General features: G+C 41.2%; 1 protein-coding gene across 1 annotated transcript in view; it reads right to left on the bottom strand.

The window, feature by feature from the left end:
- The window catches only part of PHACTR3 (phosphatase and actin regulator 3), a gene marked incomplete at its 5' end in the record, with an annotated part of 113,479 nt that overhangs the window by 44,731 nt on the left and 45,624 nt on the right, over positions 1–23,124 (bottom strand). Inside the window, 3 exons of the mRNA XM_085314267.1 lie at positions 2,690–2,872; positions 7,204–7,281; positions 8,161–8,322. Of these exons, the coding sequence (XP_085170393.1) occupies positions 2,690–2,872; positions 7,204–7,281; positions 8,161–8,322 (423 nt within the window). The remainder of the gene's footprint in view (positions 1–2,689; positions 2,873–7,203; positions 7,282–8,160; positions 8,323–23,124) is intronic.

Below are 23,124 nucleotides of genomic sequence, written 5' to 3'. Positions count from 1 at the left end.
TGGTAATAATAGCATGCTTTTGACTCACAGTCTGAAGGCAGACCTAAGTCTTGAGTATACAAACCTATTAACAGATTTCAGAATATCATCCTAGTGAAAACATTTCAAGGGCTCAGCACTAGACTCCTTGCAGAGTAGCTAATTATTCATGGAGTGCCACTTGTCAAAATGCCATCTCGCTTCCGGGTAGAAATCCTCCCCTGGGAGAGCCCCCAAGCCCACTGGCTAGGTTAGGTGGGAAAAATTGCCCCGTCTCTGCTGAGGCTGTTCTTTTTCTGTGTATTAGCCAAACATGATCTTTACAAATACTTCTTTTGTTCCCTCCTCTTCTTCTCCCTCTCCCTGGCCTTCACCCCACATCCCCAGAATGAAATGAAACGTAGGGACTTAAGTATATAGTAAATGTGTTCATGTTGTTTCTATCTGGTCAAATACTCAGATAAATTTGTAGAAGGACACCCACCCAATGCCTTCCCTAAGGTAGACACACTAGAGAGAGGAAAGCTGGAATGCACAGACAGGGAGAAATTAGCACAGGAGGAATAGACTGGCAATAATTATTTTAGAAGCCAGAGGTCGCTGATGAAGGAGATAGGAGGACTTCCAACAAATGGGAGTGGAGTCTCCCAGACTGGGGAGACAGGAGAATGCAACTCCACTGCTATTTTCTCGAGGCTGGAAAATTGATACATCTCATAAGGGAGAAAATGCAGAAAACAGGAAAGGTTATGCCAGGGAGACAATAAAAAGAACTAGCATTAGAAAGGAACATAAGAAATAAGGATGATTCAGAAATAAAATCTAAAGCCTTGATCCACAATTTGAAATGGAGTAGAAGGGTTTTTTTTTTTTTAATTATAGTATTATGCTTTGCAGAGCCATGAGGTTAAATACCTGATACCTTATTTGTGCCATTTTTTCCAGGATAATCTGTCCTACCCCAATGAAAGAACTAGAAGTACAGAGAGAAATTTGCTTAGTAAGAATACATTTTCTAGAGTGTTCCATTCTGTATCACTAATAACAGTAGTGCCTGAAKGATTTTGGTCAAGATTTGGATCTCATTGTTCTAAACCCTGAGCAAGAACAGGGAGATGGATGAGTCTTGTCCCAGTAAATTTTCAGTGTGATACAAAAGCAAACATGGCAATACAGGCTAGAGTTTAGAGAGAAAGGAAAAGAGCAATAAGGGCATGTGTTAATAGAAGATGTCAATGTCCAATTCTCTTTCATCTTTATTTTAAGAGAGAAGTAAGAGGAGGGAAGGGTAAGTGTCTAGAAGACCACATATAGCAAATCTGTTTTGGGATATTTCTTCATGAAGTAATACATGTTGAAATGAAGAAAGTGATAGATAGATAGATAGTGATTTTTTTTTCAATAAGCAAAGGCAAAGGGAAAGGTACTTGTTGGGAGCCAGAAGAATTTCTGTTGTCAAAGCAATTAAGAGTGGAGTGGAGCTAGAAGTGCATTTCCCACATAGGCCAGAAAAGCAATATTATATAAAATCAAAATAGTAATGAGGGACAAAATTTCATGARTCATGGGAATGGAAAGGACAAGAGGAGAAGGAAGTTGGAAAGTACGAAGCTAAGAAATGGAAAACCCTTCAAAGAATGATTTCCATTAGGAGCTGTTGAAGCAGTGTGAAGGYATCAGCAGACAGCGTAGCCTAGTGAGCCCCAGCAGGTAGGAGCAGGACTGGTGAATGTGGCTGGGAGTCTGAAGTCCAAGGAGTGCAGGGTGTGAAGGCACAGCATGGAGAAAAAAAGACAGCCAGGACAGACAGAAAAGGCATAAAGATCAGCCGGGTGGGATGGGCAAGAAGATCTGTAATCACTACATTGCAGTCCTCAAAACTAGGATAAAGCATGGCTTACCTCAGCTTTGCATTTCTTGTTTGTTAGGAACAGAAACTCTCCAGCTGCTTGGTTGTCCCTGGCTGCACTGGTCCAAGAAACTGCTCTTGTGCTGAACTTTGCTGGAGTACAGTGGCAATCGGGCCATATCTGTGGCAGACCTCATTGTACCTCGCACATTGGGTGCCTTAACGGCTTATGTGCTGGAGAATGGTCCCTGCTCTCATAGCTGAGCTACCATAGTCAGTTCATTTTGTCAGCTTTTGTCTGCTATAGAAATGTGAATCAAACTCAAAACTCAGGTCTGGAGTCTGAGCTGAGGTATGTTTTGTGGATGGTTGCATGAAAGGAACTTGTTTAGCAGCTGGTAAGGGTTAATCTTTGTTCCTGGTATTGAACTGCTCTGATATTTGCAGGACGGTGTAGATAGGTGATGACACAGACGGTGTTGGGTGTGCACAGACATTCTCCCATGCCAGGATAAGAAACTTTGGCTTTGGCACAGAATTTTAAGAAATATTTTTAAGAGTAGATTGTTTCATTTTGACAGCAGTAACTGCTAATACCTAAGGGGCACTGTGCCAACACTAGATTGTCTCATAATCCAACWAATCCCATTATGCCCAGCCTTGTGTGGTCCCTCAGTACAGTAGCAGTCTCAAAAAGTCAGTTTTTAAGTATAGATTACTAGCCTAGTAAGGGGGGGTCTGAGCTGTTCAAGGTGCTCTGACCCTCTAATACACCGACATATTTGGCTCCTTATGCAGCAGCTCAGCAAAAATGTTTTTTTTTAGCATTTTATATTCTGTTTAATATTTTATATCCAATACCTGTATCTTCTTTCAGCTCATCCAAGTGCAGCTCCTCACCAAGCAAGGTCACATTTGTTGTGGCTGCTGTCGTACTCTCTTGCTGCACCTCTTCTGAGGCAAGCGTCTGGCATGCAGGAACTGGAGGGTCACTCTGCATTGCTCTTGCGGCATCTTCAGCAGTGCAGGCTTTGCCGTCAGTATCTAAAATAGCAAATAATTTAATGTTAACTAAAGCATGAGCAGTGAAAACTGAAACTCCCTGCTATCCTCTTTAGAAGAGTGTGTCTAAAAGCTGCTAGTAATGTCGTAGTGCTCGGGGGACTATGATTTGTGTTATTGCAGCGTCTGACTTCTAATAGCGCTGAGCATCTCTAATGCAAAACTTGTGGAGGCYCGCCCATCTGGATACTAATGTCCAACAGTTTTCTAGATAGGACATCGTTTTTCTGTGGACAGCCAGCAGCCTGGACAAATGGTCATTGTACTTGTACAAGAAGTCCACTGTATGCTAGAAGCATCTGCTGTGGAGGGGATGGGCACATGTATGGGAAATAAGAGGTATCCGGGAGCCAGGAATTCCTCGCAAAAGCAGAGCTCATGGTGCAGCACGTGCTCAGGTTGGTCCGACGTGTCGGAGTTGCGCTGGGCTCTATGCACAACGCGATGCCATCCAAGACTCCCCCAAGAGAAACRCTGGAGCCTTAATGAAGACAAAGTTGCTAATATTCCCAGCAGACTGTAGGTTTTGAGCGCAGTATTAGTTATTCAACTTTGAAAAGCGTGTCTTGTGTGATTGAGCTGATCAGAAATTCAAATCTGTCTTCATGCAGACCTACAAACTGCTCTCTTTGCTTACTCTGAAAGATTTCTGTGCCAGCGATCCCTGCAGCTGTAGGCATCGTGATGACTGAGGCTTTTCTAGTATTCTCCTATTCAGGCAAGATTCCTCCGAATACAAACTATTCCTTTTTTACTTCCTGACTGACTCAAAATTTACCAAATCAACATCACTATTGCAAACCCAAGCAATTACTTCCCACTGTAGCCAGCGCTCTGCACTGACAGATAGATCTGCTGTCCACCCCTGACCTCCTCACTTGTATTTCTCAGCCCTAGACACTCCTTTCTGGAAGTGCCTGACAGGGCTATGTTCTCTTGCAATGATATCATGACAAGCTTCTTGAACATTGATTTAAAATAATTAGCATTCACAGCTCCCTCCTTTTTAATACTGTTTAGACAATCTGCAGAGTAATTTACTGCCCTTTTGAGTAAGGGTATCAGATTTTGGCCCGGAGATGCTGCGGAACGGATGCAGTATTTTTGTAAGCTGAGCTCACCCAGCCTGCCTCATAATCACGTTTGGTGAAAACTTACTGTTCTTAAAATAGCCCCTGCAGTAGCACAGTTGCTATGATACAGGAAAGGGGAGGGGGAAAAAAGTTCATTGCCTGCATTTCAGCTCATTGGGAAGGCAGCCTATACATAACCATTGGTGTATTAACAGCAGTCTGCGTTACTTGACAGGCAGCTCTTATCTCTCAGGGCTGTGAATACAGCTACATTGGATCCGATTTGTGAGGAATCCAGTGAGGAGGAATATGGGGAAAACTCCCTAAATATTTTCAGGGTAGCTCTGCTTTGCAAGTTGCTCACATCTGTTAGCATGGCAAGCTGCTGACAGCTGTGCCACGATAAAGCTGCAGACAGATCTCTGCCTGTGGAAGTGTAATGACTAATGAAGTAATGACAAGTGAAGAGACTCCTGTTGAAGAACAAGTGTTGTGAGTTGGGGCTCACAACAGTGATGCTTCTGGCCAGTGTGAATATGCTGCTTTGATTTGCAGTGGGTCTTAACCTTGTATTTTAGAGAKAGTCGTGGACAGGAGAAAGTCTAGWCCTTAGATCTACCAGTGAGGAAAGCRACAGAGAGTCTTGGGAATTGCAAAGCAACCTGAAGAAGAAGCAGGGCTGTAATTTAGTTGGAAATGAATCTCACCGTATTCAGATCCTGCATCGTGTAACTTCTGCTAGGATGCAAGTAGGTTCCCTTGAGTGAAGCTATATTTCAGGGTTTGGGAGTTAGTGAAAGCCACAGCAGGCTGCCAGAGGTAGGTCCCAGCCCTGGTGCGGGTGAAGGAGCAGTAGGGGCTGTTGGCGAGTGCGGGGCAACAGCAGAGGGGGCCTTGCTGTTAGCGCTGTGTGAGCAGCAGAAGGGCGCAGGCAGTGCAGCTCCGTCTGCCGCCGAGCAGCGTGTCTGGGCAGCTGTGTCTTGGGGTTGYGTGAGGAGAAAGGGTGACATAACCTGTTAGGATGAGTCATCACCGAAGCAAGGATGGTACAGTTTCACCCTGGGCGGCTCACAGATTGAGGCAAATTCTGTGCTAGCTGTTGGTTTGCTCCGAGCCAAACAGTCCGGTTCCAAATGTTAGCGTTTCAGCTGCCTAACCAACCTTACGCCTCAAAACTGGAGTGTGACACAGCTGTGGAAATGCATGAAGCAGATCTGCAGATTTCTCAGACTGGAGCTTCATCCCTGCTTAGACTATTTTGTGAAAGTGAGCACAACCCAGATCTCTGGAAGTGGAGTAGAGCCTGATGAAATAGAAGGATTTAAGGATTTACTCTAGTCCCTTTAGCGCAGTACTGCTGCTTTGACAGTTGCAACTTACTGCATAAATGAGGACTTAGCCTTGAAACTGCTGCCACTTTAGCTCAGTCCAAGTAGGGCACTAATCATTTACTGAGAATTATTTGGGTCAATTTTTGATACCATTAATAAGCCGCTTCTGCTAATAATACAATAAAATAACCCTGGAGATTCACAACACTCTTTGTGTAAAGAAAAATAACTTGCAGGCTGCTGCAGTGTCCTTCAACTGACTGTTAGCTGTTCTTTCCTTTYTAGGCAACAGGATGGTACTGTAAATTTGTCTGATGTTTGTAGGAGCTCTGTGCAACAGTGTTATGGACAAGTAGGAAGAAAAACYTAGAGAGTCTGCTTGTAGCTGCAGTTTAAAAGCACAACTCATCGTCACTCCTCATGGACTGGATGTAATTAGTCTAGTGATTTTTTTTTAATGATCTGGCAACTTAGCATCTTATATTTTCCTCCCAAATAGTTCTTCATGACAAGGAAAATCTATCCCAATTGTTATTATTACCTTTTAATGTGCTCTACARATTTTTTTTAACTGCTCTTCTGCACTGCTCTGACTACCAGTGTCTTCAAATTCATGGATTGCTGAGAACTTCCATACCCCTGGCAGAACTGGGGAATGTGTATTTTTCTATCCAGTAGTGCTATTATGCTAATAGGACAAATAATTGTCCAAAATGATGAGAGATAGAAACAGTTCAATGGGCAGGAATTAAAAATGAGCCTTTTAAAAACTTCCATTTTAGAATAAGCTGATGGTTTGATAGATTTTATGTCTCAAACATAAAATTTCTATTAAAAGATATCCAATAAAATAGTATGATAATTGACTTACTGTAATGGAAAAAAAAAACTGTTTAAAATGCTCTTTTTCTCACTCTTGAGTTGCTCAGTTACACTGCAACGTACCGTCACTGAGAGTTGTCCTACAGGCTGTTTATAGGCCTGGGATTTCTTTCATACAAAGAAACTCAATTACTAGTTTCAAAGAACATCATTTCTGTCTATCGGATTGGTCAAATTCAAAAGGCCAATCTGCCTTCACAGTAGTACTTTGTGCTATAAAGTTTTCAAAGTAAAGATGGAATTCTTTTTAACTCTCCATTTAGATGGAAATACCAACTGGAATATTGCCCGTAACACTGGGAGCTCACTCGATCTCACAGGATGCTTCTCCAGCTCTCYGTCTCCCTTGATCAGATAGCGGCATCAGTCAGGGCTGCAGAGCAGTAATATGCAGAACCACAGTCCTTGTGCATGTTTGTGACTCCTTATCATCTTCCATTCGGTGACTTCCGCCGAACCTGCTTTGTACTTAAAGCCTTAAAATGACACTACCAAATGCCTCACTTTTCGTTGTGATCAAGAAGCAGACAGAATGATAATRTGTTTTGTCACAAACTTGGTTTACCAGAAAGATAACTGAAAACATCAGATTAGTATCATGTCTTAAGATTYGGATTCAGGGACTATGCGTGCTAACTTCCCTGCTGAATGCATGCTTACACTTATGTTCACGCCAGCTTTACCAGAGTTTCTTGGCAGTTGGATTTAGGCAGGTTTAAAGCAATTGCATAAAACATACATACTAGCCCTCATTTGTACCAATATGTAAAAACAGTGAAGCTGGAATTGCATTCAAGCAATACATCAGCTATCATCAAGGTAAAACATCAAAAATCAAACTTCATGGACTGACTGCAGCGGACAGGAATTTGAATGGGCAGCTGCTTAATTCAGATACTGAATTTTCCTGRTTGTATTCAAGGTTTTCCTTTTATTTGTTTGATTGTCAGCTTTCTTCTCTTGCAATTATGTGTTTGCTGTTGTCCAGAAAAAGGCTCTGCTAAATGAAATGAGAATTTTTACTTACCCTGTTCCATCATCTCCAGGAGGCCTTTCTTAATGAGTTCATCCCGACCTTGCCGTGCTGTCATCTTCTTCTCCAGCACTGCAAGAAGTTGTAGCATGACACAGAGCACCAGTTAACAACAGGGTACRCATACAGCCGAGTGAGAAAACTACAAGGAAATTCCCTCTACTCTTGACTGCAGCGTGCTTGTACAGAACTGCACGGGTTTTGTTTTGGGGAGCATAGATGTGACTAGTCAGCCTGCCTGTGCCTTTTCCTTTGTTAAAACAACAGTAGAATCACCCACAGGTAGAGCTCAGATTTATGCCCTAACCTGCTGCCTGATCACACCAGGTGGTCAGAAGAATTTCACACTGACTAACAGGGGGCTGTTAACTACAGCATCGGAGCTGCTGTAGCGAGTGGCTGCCTTTGCTGTGGTGCTCCAGAGTGCCCAGGCAAATTGCACCATCAAATCTTAGGAAAAGGCAAGTGAGTCTGTGTCTTTGCTGTTCCCTTGGGGCCCGGCTGGCGACGAGCAAGAGCACGCGCTGCTCTCGGCTGCTCCGTCACTGCAGAGACAGCTGCTTGGGGGAAGGCATTTTACATGCTGTAGCTCCCTCCTGTCACTTTTCATAATGTTACTGTGACCTACATAATCTTCACCCCAGATAAAAGAGATGATAATATGTGGGGCTGTAAATGTAGCATGTTTTGGAGAAGAGAAGGTCCTTGAAAATGAGTCTGTGTTGAAGCTCATGCTTTACTCTTGTATTTGACCTCTTCTTTGAAATATATTATATTGTGTTATATAGGAAGTCAGACTATAAGGGCCCTTTCTAGGGCTTATACATTATTAATCTATAACCTGCTGAAGTCTCTGAATTAAGTTTAGATCAGGTAATCATTAATGTTTCCAATGTAAACAAATTCTGCCGAAGCAGAGCTTTTCCTTCTGCTGCTTCGTTCCTATCCTACCTGCAGATGTCTGCTTTAGCTTCTCATTTTTCTTTTTCCGCCACTTCCACGGTTTGAAGATCCTGCCGAGCGTTGCCAGTTTGCTGTTCCTCCTCACTGGTGGAGTTCGAATCCCTGAGACCAAGTAGTCAGAACGCATTGCAGGGGACTGCTCCATCTCATCTGAGCGGGAAAGACAGAGGAGAGCTCGTGGTTAGATAGTGCCCTTCAGCGAAGACTTAATAAGGGAAGGCTTACGGCTGCTACTTGGCTAAGGAGCATTCAGTCAAGSAGTGCAAGGCTGAAAGAAAGACACTGCGTTGCTAGAGCATGTGGCCAGGCTGAGGGAAGCTAGACAGAGACGTTTAGCGTTGTTGTGCCAGCCTGGTGCTTCCTCCCAGCTGCTCTCCGGACTCCAGTCTTGCACGGTGCCTGTCTGGATGCCAAATATTAGAGTCTCTCTGCTGCCCTCCCTCAGGGATCTGCCAGGGTCATTAGCCAGGCCCTTGGCGAAGGGGATTTGCTGCATTTGTATGTTCTTTGTGGTTCTCCGCCACTCTCCTGACTATCTGTGCCTGTTACTCGTGGAGGTGATGGTGCTCCTGTACCCCAAGGGCTGCATCTAGCTTTGCTTTGTAGCTTTCTGCAACACCGAGAGCCAGGAGCTCCCAAAAGCTTTAGTAGGAGCAGTAGAAACCTAAAATATCTGTAAATAAGGCYAATAAAGTCTCCAGTTAAACACCTAAAAGTAATGTTCCTTTAAAAAAATTCAGACCAAAAACCTTTATGAAAAGCTGAGAGAAAGTGTGAGAAAGCTAAAAATTCTTCTGATTTCCCTGCTTCTAACTCTGTTCTCTGGCCACAGGATTTTGCTGCCTTTTCAGTGAACTCTCCTCACATGCGCTAATGGATTTGAGTGARGAAATGCTAATCTTTTATATAGGAATAGCTTATTTGATATATGCTACATCTCTGACGACTCTTGTGCAAATGTATTCCTTGAGGAAGCTAGGGGGAAAATTCTTTCCCTTTTGTCCAGCCAAACCACAGGAACTCACAGATAATGTTTCAGCTGGAAAAGCAATTTAGGTATTTTTAATAGTTTGTCTTCAAAATAGGTTTTTAGTTTTGCTTATAAACAAGTCTTATATGAAACAATACATACTGACTAGTGACAGTTGTGTGCCAGCCAGTACCATGARAGAAAGCAGCAAAGGTCCATAAATGGGGATATCAATGGCTTTATTGAGATTTGTGTGGGAGCACCAGTACWGTAATAGTTAAAAGAGAAACTGCCATCAGTTGTCAGAAGTGTTATACGAATAAAAGCTGGATGACAATTTTTTTTTCCAACAATCAGTTATAATTTAAATGAGCAATATGGAGCTATGAACATATGTACATTTTCAAGTCATTTCTCACTGGAACAGCAGCATTTGTCATAAATTGCTTTATGATTGCAAGATAAAAACTATATGCTGTCTTCTAGGCTTTGTTTTTAAGTTAATAGGGTGAAAATGCTTAAATTGCAGCACAGAGGTGGGGATATCAAAGTAAACAGGAAACAAATTTTGGAAGATTTTTAAACGCAGCAGGGGAATGAATACATTTCTCCTCTTCAAAATTTAATTTTGAAAATATTGGTGATAGAGATGAATCATTAAGTGGAGACAAACTAAAATATTGGCCACATTAGCTGTCAGGACAGAGAAAAGGTTGTGACAATTTTTCCCCTCTCATTGTGTGTGCCCAGTGAATTTTTCTATTTCAAAATCCTACATTTAGGATTTCTAATTTCTGTTTCTAGATTCTAGAGAATTTGCAGTATCTTTTGTTTCACTCCATTCTCCTGGGGTTTCTCCTGGGTTTTAAATTTAAAATATATTTAAAATATATGTAAAATATGTTTTTGCCTTTGAAAGAATGATGTCTACTAAAGATGATGTTTATGAATTACAGTTTGAAGGTCAATATTATAAAGTAGAAAACAGAAAATAGCAAGGACCCTAGTATTTAAGGAGGGCAGTAGCCTATGGACCTCACCTAGACTGCCAAGATATCGTGGGTTGTTCATTTTCTAATTGTATATTCAGAAATGAGAAGTATCATAGAAATATGCTTTGATGTAGTAGAGCTGCTCTTGATTACAGAGATGGCAATGAGAATGGAAAATGGCACRAAGTGGATCTGCTATTAATCTGCTATTATGATGACTTTTAAGCTGCAAAACAACCCTCAGGGAATAATATTTGCCCATTGCTTGTGACAGCCACTGAGTAGGAATGGAAATGTTCATGGAATTAACTGATCTTAAAAAAGTTGTAGATCAGACTAAATCTGAATCTTGTCCCTGGAAACAACTGTGGAGTAGGACAGCTCAGCCGTCCCTGTCCTTGCTTGCGAGGCTGCTTGAACACTTCCTACTGTCCCGGGAATTTCTCAAGCATGTAAGTGAGGATTAAATAAGCAGCTGATTTAAAACAGTATCTTGGCAAGCTGCTGATCCTGCTGCATTTCATTCAGGATGTAGGTGTCTGCAAAGTGGCTTTGGCATCACCCACATGTTTTATTGAGCACTGGCAGTGTGAGATCACTTCACCATTTTTGCCAGATACAGGGGATCTAGATAGAACCAGGAAATGATTCAAACCCAGACCTGTGCGTTTCTAGCAATGTTTGTTTGTTGTGCCAGATATTCCCCTAAGAATGAGAATGAGGAGATACTGCAAAGGCACTARGTATTCCCTAAGCACTCTGCAGCAATCAATGTTTCTGTAGTTTTCATCAGCCCTGTAAACTGCATTTCTTCCATCCCCCTCTGCCCTGTTCGTTGTGCAAATGCGAAGATTTGTGCCTTTAAACTTAAGCTGTGGTCCTCTGAAGTACAGCTCAAGTGTCAAAGAGTGAAGAGAGGCTAAAACAAATGTTCCAGTGGAGGTTTTCATGGGCTTTTTTAGCTCTATTAATGTTTCTCACATAGTACAGAGAGTTCTTAAGCAAATGGTTTTATCACCTGGTACATTCTCACCATATGCAGTTCCTACACTATGCATTTGGAGAGATGGACACAAATAAAAATAGATAGAGACACTGTAAGACAGATGTCCTGAAGTCATAAATAACACGGAAATGGTCTCACTGGCAATACCAAATCACAAGGAGGCTCCTGGAGCTCCTTATTCCCGGTCAGTTCGTTTTTCCTTTGTTGTGRGTTGGCTGCTTGGGAGATAAGAAGTTGACAGCACAAAAACCAGTTCCCACGTACAGCCCTGACTGCCGGAGTAACAGGCACACCTAAGCATCAGCCAGTTTCTGCAGCCAGCAGCTGCCAAGACCTGCCAGCCYTCCAACCGCTCTCTGAAATATTCAGCACATTTTTTAATCTGCAGTCAATATTTTAATTATGCTAACTGTATGGTGGAATAATGTGGTTATTTCTCCTAGAGCCTGATAGCCTGGGGCCAGGCCATGCAATTACATAGAGAATGTCTGTGAAACACAAACAGCCAAGAGCCAAATTGGTTCCTCCAAATCAGCAGGGAGAAATGAGCAACAGCTTAATTAGCAATGTAACGTGGAAGGATGAGAGACAGTGTACATAGGGCCAAGGGGGCACAAGCTTAATTTGAGCTTAACCCAGAGCTCAAGCTTAACTCTGTGTAACACAGGCAGGCCAGACTGTGCTCCACCATCTMGGCTCAGATAAGCTAGTTGGTTGCACACCATCCTGCAAGGAGATGGTCATCAGCCCTGTGGGGCCAAAGAGGTTTCCTTTGACAGGACCTTGCTGGTTTTTGTTTTGTTTTTCCTCCTTAAATCAGTTTCAGGTCTGTGCTGAACCTTATTCAGGGTAAAAGCTGACATGTTGGAGATCTAGAACCAAAACAAGCTCGTCATACATCATACAGTTGTCATCTACTCAGTGTGTATGAGAGGGATGGAAATGAGTGTGAATGAATGTGGCTGCTCCCTTACTGATCGTGCCAGGCAAGTGCTTCTCACAGTGCTGGCTGGGGTAATTTCTAGGGCTCCTGACACTGGCCAGCAGTGGGACTGGTTTGATGTCTGAGACATCRTCAGTCAAGCTAGGGGAGAGGTTCTGAACTAACAGCCTCTGCTCTGGGCTGCAGCATAAACCATACAAGAGAGGAAAAGAGCAAACTGTAATATTCATTACATCTKGCCGCAGGGCCTGATACCCCCGAGAGTCTGAGTATCTTCAGCTTCTGTTTACGTCAACAGCAGTTGTGGATGATCAGCATTTCTGAACGGTGGCCCGTTCCTTTTCTTTAAAATTGCAGCAGCATAAAATGACTATTCTGCCTGTTAGTTCCTTCTCCATAGGAATTGCCTAGTTTTTTTGCCCCTAAAAGCTCTCCTATTTACTGGTGGCAAATCCTGCCTCCATCCCATACAAATGCTCACAGAAGTGAGGCAGATTTCCTGGGAGTGTGGTGGAGTTTGAACGCTGGATGTGTGACGGAAGAGTGCCATATGCCTGTGCGTAGCCTTCATTTGCACCACAGATGTTTTGGGTCCTGAGATGATGCTGTCTGGGTGATAGCAATGTTGTGAAGTGGAGCATGTGGCTTAGTCGGTTGGGTCTAGCTTCTTGGCTTTTTCATGATGAGCCAACGAGACTGTAGCTTGACGCCCAGGTTGCTGACCGCAGCAACGGCGGGCCTTGCACTACGTGCTGCTGTTGGCACCTGGACACATCAGGACCTTCAAGCTGGCTTACACTAACCTTACTACAGAGGGGCTGTAAGAGGGTTGGAGAGCTCTCTTGTGAATACGCCAGTCATAGCAGGGAAGATCAAGAAGGCTGCGTTTTAACGGGCTGGGTGTTTAGCTGAGTTCAATTCATGGTAACAGAAGCTGTGCGTTGCTAAATCTCCTCTGTACACTGCTAGGAGAAGGGCCACTGAAAAATCTGCAACCTGCAGGCAGTTTAAAAATAACACAGCAGACAAGAGCTGCAGGCAAATTTATAAGGCAAGCGTGCTCTGTTTTCTGATGAATCGGTTGTAATGCAGCTCTGCATGTTCTCTCCTTTATTGCCATTGCATCTGTCCGTGCACCTCAGGTACTGAGTTAAAAAATGAAGAGAGGCTCCCTTTGGTCCATGCCAGAGGGTAGCGACAGTGAATGGAATCAAAATGACCTCTCAGGACTTGGTATAGAGGTACCTTTACGACTGTTAACTTTCAATGCTGCCTATAATTAGTACCTACCTCTAAAAATGATGCTAAAGAGGATGTCGGGGAAGAGCTGAGCTTTTAAAGGGTTCACGTCTGCTAGTCAGTCCTGCATCATACAACCCCAGCATTTGTGAGAGCAACCGAAAACCTATGCAATCTATGCAAAGGGTGCTTTACTTCTGTGCAAAGCACACTTCTTATCTCGTGAGAGGGACCTGAAGGTTAAGAAAAATGACAGAATGACAAAGAAGAAGGGAGTCCTCTATGAGAACCATGAGCAAAACAGCTCTGAGCTCAGCTTCCACTGAACACAAGCTGTTCTTGGGCCATATTACCTTCCTTTTAGCCAGGCAGTAGGAATCCTGATTAGGTTTTTACGCTTCTCTGCATAAAAATGCAAGTTGTTGTGCTTGGTTTGCTACCCTTTATGTGGTCTCCAGAGCTCAGCTTCCATTTTCACTTCAAACTCAAGTGCTGTTTTCCACCAATCCTTGTTCTATAATTTCCACTGCTTTTTATTATGTTAAATTACGATTTAACATCTTTCTTTAATTGAAGGAGGAAAAAAAAAAAAAAAAACAAGACATAATTTGCAGGTGGTAGGAGGGGGCTGTGCTTGCCAAGTAAGTTTATTTCTATTCTGCCATGCTGAGCCTCCCTTCAAAGTATTTGATTTTCAAAACCAGCTTTAGCTGAAATAAATGGGGGAACAGATTATACTTATAAAGGGAAAGAAAACATGTGAATGGCAACTCCAGTGAAATCTCTTGGATAAAGATATACTTTATATGCTTGAGATTTGTGATTTCTTCCAGAAATTGTTCCTTCAGGATGTTGACATATCACCTAACAGCATTACTGCTGTATGAGCAAAGGTGCAAAGAAATTAATCGGGAACCTTTCATGGTTTTGGATTATTGTGTCAAGCCCTAATAGCACTTCATATGATTTACAATTAGCATCTCATTAACAAAGTAAGTTTTTCAATGTTTGTGTGAAGAAACCCACAACAGCCTCTACCTGGATAAGGAAGAGCTAAAAARACAATAAGAAGATGAGACTAATGAGGGATTGCTGTATAATAACAATTAATTCAAATACCTGAGCCTGCACAACATCTACTTTCAGAAGGGGAAGCTTGACATTTGCATGTCTCACAGCACCCAGTGAGGCAGAGACAGGGCAGCATCTCCTGAGATTTACAAACCCCTTCAAACAAAGTCAAATGAGACTCGCCTCTGAGTGCAAGCCTGTGCACCAAGCCGTGTCTATCTTAGGTCTAAAAAGGGTTTTGTACCACACAGTGCTACAAATTCCCAGGGCTGGGCAGTTTCCCCCAGCCTTTCTGAGAGGTGCTCTTCTGCAGAGCAGCAGGAGGCCAAGCTCAGAAAGTACAGGAATGGCTTGAATTAGGCTTTGCCCTGTACTCGAACTAGTAAAGCAGTTGTCTGGTCTACASGACAGTGCTTGATCACCTGCACTAGTTAGTTAGTTGTAGTCCTGCTGCAAACCTGTTGAAAGGATGTTTTTATAGCTTCCTCGGGGAGGTCTGCAGCCCAAAACAGTACCCTCTGCTGTCTCCTGGAGGCACCTGCAAATCCATCTTGYTGCTACTAACCCCAGCTAGAAATAACATTTACATCCAGAGGTAACATCCAGGGAAGTCAACCGTTAAGAGCAGCATCCTTGCCAACTGGGAGTGGTGCATTACTTTTGTCTGGCATTTGTGCCCCAGAAACTATCTGTCCAGGCTTTCTTCTGTCTGTAGGAGCCAATGTCTGTCAAATGTACAATCAGCACTTTTATATTTTTATCTCTTTTTCTTATATCTTTTATTTTTATATCTTTTAAGCTCACTTTTATTGTTASCCCAAACCTGGACATAAGAGAAATAACCAAATTCTCATGTCCTTTGCACTTTTATGCCTAGGTAATTTAATGTATAATTTCCTTCTTCCCTGGAATGCATCACAGTTCCCTCAGTTCCCCGCAGGTGCTTTGTCACTCTTTAAGCACACTATTGCAGATAAAAAGCATTCTTCCTGCATTGTGAAATGCAAGACCATCTGCCTTTTTTTTCCCGTTATCATTCCTCATGTTTTGCACTTTCACTTTTGTTACAGCCATTGGCAACAAATATGCATTAGTTGATGGTCTCTGGCATATATTACAGGCCTGTTGCATAGAACAGGACCGAGATTTGGAAGAGGAAATGCTTAGGCTACAAAGATATGACATTAACACAAAACAGTTATAGAAAAAGGTAGGATAGGAAACAGATGCAGTGACTGAATTCAGCTTTTGTCTAAAGGTTATGCATCCAATTTGGCTCCATGTAAAACTGTTAGAAAGCTGCCTGTGGTTTCTGCCTTTGGCTGGTATGTAAACTGTAACTTTTCTAGGAGGTTATATCACCTGAATGAATGATTAAATGCTTTCTAGATACGGTCTGCTGCACATAACAGTATATAACATTCTGTAGGTATGAGAAGAGTGTTGGAAATACTTTAAGGGGACCATTGGTAATAAAGATCCAGTTGTCCCACTATCTACTAGTATTTTCCAGAGAGGCAATTATACTAAATCCTCAGAAGACAATGAGGTATCACAAACCCTCTGTTGCCCTCAGCATCCTTGAAAATACACACACATGTGCATAGACTCAGACTCGCAGGTCAGAGAGTACGAAGTCCCCTATGGCAATGGCAGTTCTCACCTGTTACATCCCATATTAAAGTTAAGATTTTCTGCTCATTACCGTGGCAGTATCTCAAGGCAYAGATGAGGGCTTTAAAGCACTAATCTAACAAAACTGCAACATGCTTAAATGTTACATCTGAGTATGTTTAAAAATTAATGAGTTCCTGCGGGTCCATACTCTTAAAAACTGATATTCTGCTTCCAAATAGGTGCAGTCTGGTTAACAGTCTTTAAAGTGCTAAGATAGAAATATGCCTTCTAAAATGAAACCCTTTAGTGGTCAAGGGCCAAAAGAGCTAAGTGCTTATCAATTTATYGTATTGCGAGGAATGAACATGAAAATTACACAAAATATATTAAGCRATTTCCCATGCAGCTCTTGGAATGACTTAATCCCAGGATGTTTTTTTTTTCTTGTATTATTGGAGCTAGGAAAACTAAACTACTGAGTTGTAATCCTTGCCCTGCCCAAGGAATAGAATAATAGAGAGACGCCGTCCCACATGCAAACATCAAAATGAAAATTTGGCAGCAGAAGAGCAAAGGTATCTATTCATTAACTCTTTGTGTCACCCAGCAGCCAAGCAGGGAGAATAACTATGAAAGTAACTGCTGTTTCTTTTACTACTATACTATTCCGTCTGTGTCTACATTAGCAAGTAGAGCAGCTCATTAGAAGTGGATCTGTGAACAGCTGGTGCTGAGGACTCAACGTCCTCTTCCTTTTCRTGCAAGAGGAATGCTATTTGTTAGGTAGTGTGATCTTAGTGACTCTCAAACTTGACAGAAAATTATCATTTTYCTTACAAAGCTCACAGGAAACAATATACCTCTTTAAAAATAAAAATACCAACCAAACTAAAMAACCATCCTTCCAAAAATGAACTTAAAATTCCATTTCTTTCTGGAGATAAGATGAAGATTATTTTTCCTACTAAACTGTGAGCTTCAAAGCCCTTAAACACTCATGCAAATTCATCTGAGCCACTGATAATGAAAGTCACTGACTTTCAGCAAGACTTTGGCTCTTAAATTTATGATAAACTGAAAATTTGCTTGTATCACATTTTACCCTGTATTACAGTTTTTCTAAGATGTCAATTTACTACATTTGTCTATGATGTTTCTCTATGGCCAGAATGCCATTTGTCTTCCTAGAGCCTTTCAAAGAGATGTCTTATTACTTAAAAAAGGAAAGCAACRTACAAGATTTGCAATGCACTGCCCAGTGAAATTGCTATGCATAAATTAATAAATAAGTGTAATGAGAATGTCAAATTTGCTAGAATGTTCCTATGGTTGTGACAGAAAAAGCACATTCRCTGTAATGTATATGCAGCTGAGATATATTCAGTTTGTTCATTTCCAAAGTCTGTAGTCTGCTGAATTTAGTGGGAAAGGGGCTTTGCGTTTAACCAAAGTTCTACTGATGTCATTTGGAGCAAGTCTCCGTGTGGTTCAGTGCAGGAACTGGGCTTAGTATTAATATCTGACTTTGTAAAACATTTTTCCATACTAACTAGACAATTGTTACTATCAGCAAATGTATCATAATAATTTCTTAAAGAGGTTACATTTGAAAAGAGGGAATAGAAATGTCTTAAATAACATTTCAGTACTTACATTCTTTTGAAGGAGAATCTTTGTGGGCTAGTGGAGTTGTGTGTTACTGCTTACAACAACTGCAAAGGTCACATAGTATTTTAAGATCACTRTATAAATCATTCTAAATCCCAAGGGGAAGGTTGGCAGAAATTGCCTCAAACCTTGTATTCCACAAAAAGTTATTTTCAAGTAAAAACTGTAACAGTTATCTATTTACCTGAACTTTTAGTACTAGAAATATTCATGAATTAGAAATATAGAAATCTCCAGCAGTGGCCAGAAGACATGATGTATTTACTTATGATAAGTGCAAGTCTGAGTTAGCTTTGGCGTTCTGCTGTTCCCTTACAACTGCAGCAGGAAACACATCGAATGCCGCAGGCCCCAGGGTTATATTCCGTTATACTTTTTCCATTTTGTAAACCAACCGGCAAGCTCTGAAGAACCACCAAGGCCACTGCAGTTACAGCAAGGGTTTCTCAAAGGGGAAAAACATGTCTAACAAGTGAAAGCTTTCAGCCAGCCTTGTATACAACTTTGAAATGTTTTCGTTAACATTCCACTAATTTCCACAGGATCTGCCCAAAGCCAGTCGGTCCCCTGGGAACTTGGCATTGTTAGTGGATTAGTCTGGGCTACAAAGCCGTGTACCCTAATTTGGAGTTTACCCCTTTCATCRCATATATATTTCTTACATTTCATGTCCTTTTCCCGACATTTCTGCTAGATGTGTAAGCATGTATCAGGCAAAACTCTTTTCAGAGGTCTTTGCGTGAAAYACTTTTTATAAATACTTTGAGTCAAAACTCACCACACAACATCCCAAACAAAGGAGTTTTAGCTTACCTGAGAGGCCAATACTTTAGATGTAAGATTTTTCAAAATTAGGACTTGAATTCATTATTAATTGTACTAAACTGCAGTTTCTATACACATACAAACATGTAACAACGCATATGYTGGGAGCTGTGCCATATAAACATGTGCCTGTGTGTATGCGGAGCCTCAGTTACCATTGCATTTCTCTGTACGTGCGGAAATGCAAAACGGACAGCAGTGCAACCATCTGTGTGCTCAGTTACAGACAGGCATCACATGTGAACCTTTCTACGTATGAAAATGAACGTCCATTCAAACATGAGATTTTATTTTAGAAGTCTTTGGTCTCTGTAATGAGACATAACTCCCATATTTTGGGATTTATTGGGACCCATACAGCTATTTCCGAGAGAATAATGAAAACRTCGCGCAAAATGGGCTTTAGCTCAGCGAGTTTGTTTCTGTTGCCAAGACTTTTTTGACTGAGATGCATTACTTGATCTTCAAATGCTTTATGTCCTGATGCATAAAATGGAGATAATAGACACAGTTTGACTAATGTTTGCAACATGACTAGCTGCAGTACTCTCTGGACAGACAGGGCTGAGTAATCAATCACACGAACACACCTGTATTTTGCAACTGGGAAAGACCATGCAGTGCAAGGTGCTAATGAGGAGTCTGCAGTCTTCCTAACCTCCTTGGATGCCTGAGAGATTCAAAGCAGGGGCATGATRTATGGAAAATGTATGCAATCACCTTCTTTTATTTTTTGTGTTGAAACATAAATATATGACTGCAATCCATTTTAAAATATATAATTGTGTATTTTATAGCTTCTGGTCGTGTTGATATTAACTGACTAAATTTGCAGTTCCCTTTTCTTTTTATTCTCCTCAAAATATTTAGATTGAATTTCCAGAAGATACTGAAATTAGAGGAGGTTGTGGAAAAAACTCACATAAATTAGGCATACCTCAACATTATGCCTGCAGATGGTTACTATTTTTAGGTAAATTAGGCAATAGTATGCACAAATGTGATCTTTAATGACTACAGTGTTGACAGCATTTTTGAAAAAATTACTTTGAACTGGAATAAACAGAGGATTAAGGAGGTAGCACATAAACATATCCATAGCAGATACACAGGATACCCTGCAGTAAAATCAGATGTAAAAAAAATAACTGCTGAGAAATGGGCTTTTCTTTGTATTTTAAATGCCTACTGGTTAGCAGCCCTGGTAAAGGCTCCCCACGCTGCCTTCGAGAGCCCWGAAGGTTTCTGTGCCCATTGCCCTGTGGGTGATGTGCTGCCAGGGGCYGTTCTGCCAGCCTAGTTCACCCGCAGATGAAACAGCAGAGGCTATAGCAGCTCTGAGTTATGCAAGGCACTGCGACTATCGGAAACTGTCTTGGTCGAGGCAAAGTCAGGGTAGGGCCTGGCTTTCTGCAGGTGGAGCAATTTAGATCCGCCTTGGTGCACTAGCGCTCTCGGTGCTGGGCTTCATGTATGTACTGAAGTGACCCACCAAAATCCTATCCTGGACATTTTGTATGAACAGGTATGATTGCTCTAGTCCCAGACTTACGGACTCAATTTATAATGCAATGACGTAAAAAAATCAGTGAGATTCTGCAATATTGAGAAATGTCTGGGGAGCACACAATTAAACTTCTGTTCTGCTATTTTGTGGTTGTGCAAAAACTTAAATAACTACTGCTTCCAAAATTAAGATCATTTCAAGAGGAGGCTCTGTTGTGCTTCTTTTTACAGATAATTCCCATTCGTTTTACTGGCAACAGTTTAAAATTCRTATGTTTTTTAAAACAGTCCCAGGCAGTTCTTTGGTCTTCTAACAGCTCTTGATGTTCACTTGGGTCATCTTTTTGAGAAGGAATCCTCTAATAAGTGTTTTTCTTATTTCCTATTGTTTCTCCTTCCTCAGCAGGAATGTTTGGACTGTTTGCCCTTGTTTTCTTATTTTTTCTTTTTGATGAAAAAGGATAATCATATCTGTGACAAACTTTTATTTTAAAAACACCACAGAATATGGACTGAATTTTTATTTCAACACGTAAGTTTATTATGAAACGAGTAAATAAAAATCTTTTTTGCTTAAGTGTATCTTGGGCCTATTTTTAGAAGTCACACTTCTAAGTGACTTCTCACAAGATCCAAATATCATGGAAGGAAAAAAAATGGAACATTTTTACCCTATTTGACCTAAATTTATGTATTTTTTTAGTTCTTCCAAGAGAAAAAGAAGTGGAATAACTACTCCCTCCTCTCAGTTTCTTTTCAGCTTTCATATTTTAGCTGTGTTCTCAGCTGCTTGCATGAGTCACTGAGAGCTGGAAGCGAAGACTCTCCCACAATATTATAATAACTGCTTTCTCAGGAGGAGCCCTGTGAGTGTTCAGGGGTATACCACTAAAAAGCCATAAARCTCTCTTGAAAGCTTCTTTGTGCCGTGAACCTACATGGGAGCTAATAGAGGGAGTGACACTACCTTAGCTGTAGCAACTGTTTACTTGCAAGTGTAATGCAAACTAGGATATTTGAAGATTTTCCTATCACCCTGTCTTGAATAGTACACCATTGTCCTTCAGTATTTGTAGAGACCTCAGAAAGCTGTTGACTTTGTGGATTGTTTCATGTAATCACGGTATTGAATTTCATTGATCTAGGCAAAACTTGGATCTGATCCTATGATGTTCCAGGAAACTCTAAATTCCACTTTCATGAGAGGCTTTTATGAGAACTGCAGGGTGTACAGTGCTTTGCCAGGCTGCACCCGTGACTGATCCACACTATTGCAGGATAACGTGTATCGTTGCCYCTTCCTCTCTATACAGTGTAAGTTATATCCAAATTACATCTCTTTTTGGAGCTACCTATAACACGGTATTTAGAAACAACAGGCAGGCTCTGGGTAGAAGTGCATTCTTTATTGTGAAATTCCTTTATTTTGGATTAGGGAGATCTCTGTGAATTTGGCTCATGTCTCAGCTGCGCAGAGCACATCAAACCTCGCTGATGATTCCATGCAGTAACATAGGAATAAGAAGGAAAGGTCAACTTTGTCAAGGATAGGCCAAAATCATTGGCAGGTCAAATGGATTCATATGGCAAACATAACAGTATAGAAATGTGGTGAAACACATTAACAGAGGAAATTGATATCAGATGTGCCTGTCAGCTCTATTGCATTTTTGGGCATGTCCTGTTATGCCTTCTATTGCCCTGTTTTAATCATTTTAGCTTGAGTTTGTCTGCCTCTAGGATAAAGCTGAAGTCCTAAGTGCCTGAACGTTAAGGTCAGACAAGGAGTTTGTCRTAATGAAATTACATCTCCCCATCACAGACAATTTCCCTTCTCGSAAGGCTACAGTTCCCCTTCCCTATTGCATATCTGCTTTTACACCCAGCTCAATGTTTTTACTATCATTTCACTGGCTGTACAGATCTGGCTACTTATCCTGCACACAGCCTTGTCTTCCTGCTCAGTGCCATTTACTGATCTTCTGGACAATAAAAGTCTGACTTTAATCAAGACTATGCAGGAAAGTCTGTCTTCTCAGAGAAAGCTTTTAGACATTACAAGTGTTCAGAATTGGTTTACCACATTGGGTAATGAAGCAGAGCTAAAAATACCATATGTTCCTTTGACATTGCCCCATTCATTACAATAAATGACTGAAATTTCTGTGACTGCAGAACAAAACATGTTTTATGTTTTTGCCTTTAAGTGAAGCTGTGTATAAAGCTCTTTGCCACTTGGAATATCCTCTTAGTGTTTTACATAAGGAGATAACAAAGTTTATTTGGAAAAGGCAGAAAGCCTGCGGCTTTTTTTCCTCTCATTTTCTAAATGAATGAGGATAGATCTTAGAATGTGAGACTAGGGAAGTATAACTGGCCAAATTTTCTCCATTATGCCTTACAGTAAGGAAATCTTTTGAGGCTGTCCTTCAGAAGATCTCCTGTTATTGGCAATTCACTGCACTGGATAAGCAAAAGTCCTTTCCATCATCTTCCAGCCTCCTATGCAATCTGTGTTAAGTCTGTTCCAACAACTGAGAAGAAATTATCAAAGCATGAGAGAAGAACTGACACATAGGACCAGATTGTTTGAAGATGTTTATTTTAAGCCATTTCACATAGTCTCATTCACTATTTTTGTTTCTTGAACTCAGGGAAAGAGAGAGAAAAAAAATTCCCCAGTAATTAAAACTCTGAAGGCGGGCACCTTTGCCTGCACAATAGAGTAACTTATAATATATTTTTTAAACACAAAAAACAAGTAATTTCTTCCTTTCAAATCCTGAAGTGATCGCCTAGTGCTATTAATAGAGGAACCTTTCTCTGTAGAAAATTGATTCTTCTATTTAAAGYTACTGGGAAGTAGCTTGAAAGAGCAAAAAATTATGACATCTGGCTATCAGTATAGCCTTTGGATGATGATTTCAGATAGTGGCTCTAAAATAAATGTATTTATTTGGAAATAAGTCAGWGGACTGATCAAAAAAACATCCTTTCTCCACACAGTTGTTTCTGTCACTGCTTACCTGCTTGAAGCCCACCAGCTTATCCCTCAGTGCTGAGGAGGCAAATTTGAGGATACTGGACTGACAGCACTAAAACCCAGATTTTTTTT

Source organism: Rhea americana, unplaced genomic scaffold (assembly GCF_003343005.1).
Source record: "Rhea americana isolate MKP2758 unplaced genomic scaffold, rheAme1 scaffold_4, whole genome shotgun sequence".
Lineage (NCBI taxonomy): Eukaryota > Metazoa > Chordata > Aves > Rheiformes > Rheidae > Rhea > Rhea americana.
Note: the sequence above shows the minus strand (reverse complement) of the source record. Positions and strands in the feature narration are given on the sequence as shown.